Here is an 8,497-nt window from a genome sequence, read left to right as displayed (position 1 = left end):
GTTTAATTGTGTTGGTGAGACTGTGAGCCTAAGTGTGTGTGTGTGTGTGTGTGTGTGTGTGTGTGTGTGTGTGTGTGTGTGTAAGAGAGAGAGAGAGGGAGAGAGAGGAAGATGATGGGCCAGACGTGGAGCGTGTGATGACTACTGATCCTGTCTCTCTTTCAGATGGCGTGAAGGAGGACGGAGAGGCAGAGCGAGCCAGACTGGACACGCTGCGGCCAAGCTAATCTGCACTTAGAGCCAGCTCCGCCATGCCCATCAGCAAATTATCCATTTGCTTAATCGCAACAGTAAATGAGCCTGAAGTGGGTCTGTGTTTGTGTGTGTGTGTGAGAGAGAGAGAGAGAGAGAGAGAGAGAGAGGGGGGGGAGAGCTGCTACAGCAATGCTACATCTAATATATGCACAATGCACACACATTATTAGTTTCAACCACACAAAGATTGAGATCTATTTCATGACCTGGGATGAGCTATGGCTGGTGCATATGAATCACATCAGTTTGCTTGGGGGGGGGGGGGGTCTCCAAGTACCATGAACCAGTCAAAAATCTCTAACACAAGGACACAAACAACTCGCAGGTAAAAATTGGGATTTGTTTGAGCTGAAGTGTGGAGTTGTCTTACCGGAGGATTTTATTGATAGTAGTTTCTTTTTCCAGGAGATTGCGAGCTCGGCTACTAAATATTGACCTGCGAAGCTGAGAGAACGCACACTGGTTATGAGAAAGTGAAGTCAGAGTCCATTGATTTGGAGTCTGTTATATCTAGTACACCAACCAAACACGCACCACTATAAACTCCAGGTGCAATTTGCTCTTGCTACTGTATTTGTTATTGCTATGCTTGACACTCACCGAGGACTTTATTCAGAACACCTGTACAGCTTACTCATGCAGGTGACCAACCCTAAGTCCACTCCCCCCCCACACCCCACCCCACACAATAGTTACTGTTGCAAGGCCTGTTAAACTAGGCTGACAAGAGTGTCAAACACATGTTAATATCTCATAAACTATACATCATATCGCTTATATTTTGACATTGTGAGTGAGAGCAGAAGTAGCTTAGCTGAAGGGTTTGATGTATAATATATGCATGTAGTATTAAACATTGTGTGAACTCACACTGCATAGGCTGCTACAAGCTTGCTCAACTGTTATTGGAGCACAGAGCAAAAGGGGCGGGACTTACGAAAGGTCAATTATCCAGTCAGCCAATTATGTGGCAGCAGTGCAATGCATAAGACCATGCAGATACAGGTCAATAGCTTCAGTTAATGTTCACATCAAGCATCAGAATGGTCATCGGAAAATGGCCAGACTGGTTGGAGACGGCAGAAAGGCAGTGTTGGGCAAGTTACTCCGGAAATGTAATAAGTTACTCATTAATTATTACACATTTAAAAAGTAATAATATTACTATACATATTACTTGTATCAAAAGTAATTAGTTACATTACTTGTTACTTTACTATGTTACTTTTGCCCAGTGATTTCATTGTTTTGTGTGAGCGTTTTTGCTCCTTCCGAAAAAGTGGCGTACTACTACAACCTGTTTAGCCAGCTCCTTTTAGAACTGAATCCACTTTACTGAAACAATAATTAACTTCACAGGAGGAGGCAACAATCCTAGGACAAAAACAAAGTGCATTCTGGCAATGCAGTAGTCTAGCATAGCCAGACCTATGTCCAGCGCTGGAGAAAGTAGTGCAGTAGCTCGAAGTTACTCGGATTAGTAACTGTATTTTTTGCAATTTGTAATCCCTTACATTACTCGTCACTGGGGAAAGTAATATAATACAGTAATAATATTAATGAGTAATATATTACTCAGTAATACACTGTAGAATGACTCCAGTGACTCAGATAACCTCTTTACAACTGTGGTGAGCAGAAAGCCATCTCGACACGTCCAACATGGGGGCAGATGTCACTTTGCTAGCTGATACCTACCTACCACTTTATAAGGAACATTGTCTTCCTAATAAAGTGCTCAGCTCAGTATACCCGTGGAGATGAATTTGTCATTGTTACAGTGCTGTGTGTGTGTGTGTGTGTGTGTGTGTGTGTGTGTGTGTGTGTGTGTGTGTGTGTGTGTGCGCGCGCGTGCATGTGCGTGTGCGTGCACGCGTACCTTTTGGTCGATGTACTTGTTGTCCTCGATGGCTGAGCGTTTGGAGTGGTCACAGGAGGAGGACGAGGCTGAAGGGAGACGGCGGAACAAACAACTGGTGTCCTGCTGCTGCCGATCGATAAACTGCTTCATGAAGCTCTCTCTGGAGCGCACGCATAAGCACGGTACGCACGCACGCACGCACACACACACAAACACACACACACACACACACACACACACACACACACAGAACATTTCATCTGTGCTGGATTTGAATGCATGATTTGAATGCATGATTTAGAGATATTAGATTTATAGAAGAGATAATCACAATCATCTCCTCATAACAGCAAAGCATCCTGGGTAAAAATCACAGGACGGAGCGCGTATTCAGCTGCAAAACATTTGTGTCTTAAGCCATCACTGCATCAGCCCAGCAGATGGGTTGCAGAGAGGGAGCGAAGGCTCCCAGCTGTGCACTAACCAGCTTCTAAATGACGAAATTGATGATGAGGTCCTCTATGTTGGATATAGTTCAGTTATCTTGCTAAACACCGCACAGTATACATTAGGGTTACTCTCAAAATAACAGTGGTGACACTTTCTCTTGTTCTTTCTCTATCCCAGAAGACAATAACACGGTTGAATCTCCATTACAGCCAATGTGTCCATCAATAGCCATGTGTTTCCTCAGTGTTCTTCTCACTATAAGCCACTCCATGACCAACACAAGATGTATGTGTTTTTTAAAGTTTGTTATTTTGTTGACATCTTTGATACTAAATGCTCATTTGCTGTGGCATTTCTGCATTGCACTGTTTCCAGGAAATACCTACCAGATACTGGGTGAAGAACAGCTTTTATGAACTGGGTATCGGATTAATCACTACAGTATTACAATACATCAATCATTGAGGAGAGCAGTGAAATTGACGTATTTCTATTACTTTAAAAGGAAATGCCATCTTGGTTATTTGGAGCGTTGTCGTCTGGTCCAGAGCTAGCCTGAGAGCCTAATAAAAGCTACAGAGTAAGCTGACTATCAGTACGTTATTGCACGCAGAGGCCTATCTTAATATTTAAACATTTACATAGCAAAAATAAACAAATAGAAATAGAGGTATGTCAGTGTTTCCCTCTGAACAGCTGAGAAAGTGGACACTGTAAATAGTTAGCAGACTTAGCACTGTGAAGATGATACAATTCAGTAGGTAGTGGAAGTGCTGTGGGGTTGCAGCTGGTGAAAACAGTCTATTGAAGAATTCATTAGGAAAATGTTGACTGGGGCCATAAATCAAGTGAGAAGTACAGTCATTTTCCCATTGACTTCCATACAGTCAGACTTATTTTTGCAGCCCGTTGACTGGCCTCCTGCAGGCCATTCAAAAGAATGCAGGTTTAAGACACTTCCACAGTGGAGCTACCCCATTGGCGTCTGCCTGTGATTGCATACCTGATTCTGGGCACAGTGAAATCAGATGGGAGCTTGGAGATCTTCACCATCTGAGGTCTGTTAGGGAATTTCTCAAAGATCCTGAGTCTCAGAGGGAGCTTCTCTTTGGTATCAGCATTGGCTTCACTTTGCTTCAGCTAGAGGAGGAGAGAGAGAGGGAGAGAGAGAGAGAGGGAGAGAGAGAGAGAGGGAGAGCAATTTCAGGAATGAGCTCATGGAAGAAAGAGCAGGAAAAAGAGGGTAGCGGGGGAGAGTCAGCCACAGGTGAGGATGAGGGAGAGAGAGAATAAACTAGCTACAAAGGGAGAGAAGTACACCGGTGACTCAAGTTGGGAGGTTGTGGGATTTGGAGACTTGTATGAAAGTTAGTCTTGGAAAGGTATTTATGTACAAAACGGTAACAAAAATTAAGGCTGCAGTTATACACATCTGCCTGATGATGGCAGCAGCACACTTACCTATTGGAAAACACACAAAGGGGACCACATACTGTACAGACACAAGCACATTTAGCATGAGATCCCACTTACTTTCATAAAAGAAGAATAGGGGAGGCAACAAAAGAAAAAAAAATATTACTTTGGAATGGTTAATGGCGAGAGATGACAAAGGGAATGAAACACATTTATTTCCATTTAATTAAATATGGGGGGCCTGACTGAAAGTCCCTGGCAGGTATTCTTTGTCTGGGCACCTGGAGATAACCCCGATGCATTTCAGATTAGGCCTGGAAGTCAACTGCATTTGGAACGGCAGCTTATCATTCAGTGCAGCCGACCGCCTTCCTGACTGGGCTTGTGGAACGCCCATCTCTCTGTCCGCCATACAGTCTGTCTGTCTGTATGTGTGTGTGTAAAAGTCCCTCCACCTCCCTCTCTGTGCGTCTGTATTGGTAGTTCTGTTTGCCTGTTCTGTTGAAACAGCCTCTCGTTTGTAGGGGATAATAGCCGGGGGGTGGGGGGTGGGCATGACGAAGGAGAGGTGGTAATCTGTCGATCCATTCTCTTTTTCTGGCAAACAAAAATGTATGTGCTTTTCTTTCCTTTCTCTCTTTTTTCCTGCCTGGAGTGGGTGAGCGGCACTCTGGAAGATGGAATTATGCACCAGTATTTGCTTGCCTAGGCTCTCTATCTATACGCTGAATGCCATGATAGACGTAGGAAAGGAAAGTAGTAAAGGGAGACAGAGCATGAGGGAAAAAAATGAATACATTAATTAATAAATACAAGGAAATAAGATATACAATTAGGGTTAAATAAGGCATGAACTCAAAACCTAGAGCAGTGGTTCTCAAAATGGGGTCCTTGGGGGGGTTCCAGGGGCTCCCCTGCCCAGCAAAAAAAAGGGGGATCATTTATTTTCATCTTATCTTATCAGATGGAGGACCCTAGGACAAAATCAAATGTGTGTCCATGGTCTAATTTGTGTGATTTTAGGTGTCGTTGATGTGAAGAATCACTGACCTAGAGCATGAAACAAAGGTCAGGGGATGATCTAGATCAGATACAGATGGATACAAATAGATAGGTGGATTGCTACAGTAGATGCACTGTACAATGTAACATTATTTTCAGACTCCTGCCTCCTGTTTTTGATCTCATGTGGCTTTATGGCTGGTCAATTCTGCATCAACGCTAATCACGCTTGAAAATAAACAAAACAGCCCCTCCTTAAGTCTGCCGCAACCGTGTAGCATTGGAAACGGCGAGTAAAGTTTTGGAGGCCAAAAATATACATGATGTAAGGTACTTTCTAGTAGTGCAGTTTGCTGGAGGAAATGTGCAGAAAGTGCTGCAGTCATCTCAAATAGTCCCTGTGCATTTGGCTGGGGAATCTCCCTGCAAGCTCGTACACACAGACGAAGATGCACACACACACACGCGTCACACACACACACACACACACACACACACACACACACACACACACACACACACACACTCACGCGTCACACTCACACAATGCAGTATTGATATGGACTCTGCTGGTCCCACAGGTCCTAATCAATGGGGCCAGCTCACAGCGAGGTGTACCGTGTTAGCCACAGATCAACACCCTTATCTGCAGCAGCAGCCCATTAGCCTACAGCTAAACCTACTGTAGTGCCACCCTATTGCCCTTTGCTACTCTCTCTGTCTCTCCCTTCCTCCACCTCAGAACCGTGTGTCTTTATACAAGACTGCCCCGTACGTGTGTCTTTATACAAGACTGCCACATACGTGTCTTTATACAACACTGCCCCGTACGTGTGTCTTTATACAACACTGCCCCGTACGTGTGTCAAAACGAATAAAAACTATTTGAAATAAATATACAAGACTGCCACATACGTGTGTCTTTATACAACACTGCCACATACGTGTGTCTTTATACAAGACTGCCCCGTACGTGTGTCTTTATACAAGACTGCCACATACGTGTGTCTTTATACAACACTGCCACATACGTGTGTCTTTATACAAGACTGCCCCGTACGTGTGTCTTTATACAAGACTGCCACATACGTGTGTCTTTATACAACACTGCCCCGTACGTGTGTCTTTATACAACACTGCCACATACGTGTGTCTTTATACAAGACTGCCCCGTACGTGTGTCTTTATACAACACTGCCCCGTACGTGTGTCTTTATACAAGACTGCCCCGTACGTGTGTCTTTATACAACACTGCCCCGTACGTGTGTCAAAACGAATAAAAACTATTTGAAATAAATATACAAGACTGCCACATACGTGTGTCTTTATACAACACTGCCACATACGTGTGTCTTTATACAAGACTGCCCCGTACGTGTGTCTTTATACAAGACTGCCACATACGTGTGTCTTTATACAACACTGCCACATACGTGTGTCTTTATACAAGACTGCCCCGTACGTGTGTCTTTATACAAGACTGCCACATACGTGTGTCTTTATACAACACTGCCCCGTACGTGTGTCTTTATACAACACTGCCACATACGTGTGTCTTTATACAAGACTGCCCCGTACGTGTGTCTTTATACAACACTGCCCCGTACGTGTGTCTTTATACAAGACTGCCCCGTACGTGTGTCTTTATACAACACTGCCCCGTACGTGTGTCTTTATACAAGACTGCCCCGTACGTGTGTCTTTATACAAGACTGCCCCGTACGTGTGTCTTTATACAACACTGCCCCGTACGTGTGTCTTTATACAAGACTGCCCCGTACGTGTGTCTTTATACAACACTGCCCCGTACGTGTGTCTTTATACAAGACTGCCCCGTACGTGTGTCTTTATACAAGACTGCCCCGTACGTGTGTCTTTATACAACACTGCCACGTACGTGTCAAAACGAATAAAAACTATTTGAAATAAATATACAACACTGCCCCGTACGTGTCTTTATACAAGACTGCCCCGTACGTGTGTCTTTATACAAGACTGCCCCGTACGTGTCTTTATACAACACTGCCCCGTACATGTGTCTTTATACAACACTGCCCCGTACGTGTGTCTTTATACAACACTGCCCCGTACGTGTGTCTTTATACAAGACTGCCCCGTACGTGTGTCTTTATACAACACTGCCCCGTACGTGTGTCTTTATACAAGACTGCCCCGTACGTGTGTCTTTATACAACACTGCCCCGTACGTGTGTCTTTATACAAGACTGCCCCGTACGTGTGTCTTTATACAACACTGCCCCGTACGTGTGTCTTTATACAACACTGCCCCGTACGTGTGTCTTTATACAACACTGCCCCGTACGTGTGTCTTTATACAACACTGCCCCGTACGTGTGTCTTTATACAACACTGCCCCGTACGTGTGTCTTTATACAAGACTGCCCCGTACGTGTGTCTTTATACAACACTGCCCCGTACGTGTGTCTTTATACAAGACTGCCCCGTACGTGTGTCTTTATACAACACTGCCCCGTACGTGTGTCTTTATACAAGACTGCCCCGTACGTGTGTCTTTATACAAGACTGCCCCGTACGTGTGTCTTTATACAACACTGCCACGTACGTGTCAAAACGAATAAAAACTATTTGAAATAAATATACAACACTGCCCCGTACGTGTCTTTATACAAGACTGCCCCGTACGTGTGTCTTTATACAAGACTGCCCCGTACGTGTCTTTATACAACACTGCCCCGTACGTGTGTCTTTATACAACACTGCCCCGTACGTGTCAAAACGAATAAAAACTATTTGAAATAAATATACAAGACTGCCACGTACGTGTGTCTTTATACAACACTGCCACGTACGTGTGTCTTTATACAAGACTGCCCCATACGTGTGTCTTTATACAACACTGCCCCGTACGTGTGTCTTTATACAAGACTGCCCCAATCTCCATCTCAATCTCACATTCCGTTTACCGTCTCCTTCCTTTCCACCTTCCTCTCCGTTTTCCCAACAGAAATAAATTGGGAGCCGCAGGGCGAGGAACAGACTTGTGCTCCAGTATCATCTGTAAATCTCCTCTCATAGAGAGATAAGAGTGTGAGCTGGGCCCACTTGTGCCTCAGTTGTTATTCATACTCTTCAATTTATCTATTCATATTTATAAGATGCAAATGGGACCGACCTAAACCATGGAAGAAGAAAAAAACAAGCAAACAGCATTGCATTTAATTTCAATTTATCCAAGGAAAACAAACCTTAATCCACTCAACCATGGTGGACCGTTTTCCTTTATTTAGGAAAGTTCTTTCACACCTCATGGTCAATAATATCCAGATTTCACAGTAATTGTGTGAGAAAGTGTTAGAATCAGCTTAGTCCCAAATGATAGTTTCGTTGGGCATTGTTGTTTTTATTGACGTTGTGTAATGCTGCCCTGTAAGAGGTTCACCAGGTGAGCAGGAACACAGAGGTGTACCGATAAGTTGCTGTAGATCACTATTAACGGTATGCGCTAACGCATGGGGCCGCCGGCCCGGTCG

The 8,497-nt window shown here is 44.2% G+C and overlaps 1 protein-coding gene across 1 annotated transcript in view; it reads right to left on the bottom strand.

Moving 5' to 3' along the window:
* Window positions 1-8,497, bottom strand: part of nalcn (sodium leak channel, non-selective) — a 151,915-nt gene that overhangs the window by 34,877 nt on the left and 108,541 nt on the right. Inside the window, exons 16-18 of the mRNA XM_083638444.1 lie at window positions 3,570-3,706; window positions 2,135-2,276; window positions 626-699 (exon numbers count right to left, since the gene is read on the bottom strand). Coding sequence (XP_083494570.1) covers window positions 626-699; window positions 2,135-2,276; window positions 3,570-3,706 — 353 coding nt within the window. The remainder of the gene's footprint in view (window positions 1-625; window positions 700-2,134; window positions 2,277-3,569; window positions 3,707-8,497) is intronic.

This window comes from Poromitra crassiceps (assembly GCF_964638095.1).
Source record: "Poromitra crassiceps genome assembly, chromosome: 6".
Lineage (NCBI taxonomy): Eukaryota > Metazoa > Chordata > Actinopteri > Beryciformes > Melamphaidae > Poromitra > Poromitra crassiceps.
This window is presented reverse-complemented; position numbering and strand designations above follow the sequence as displayed.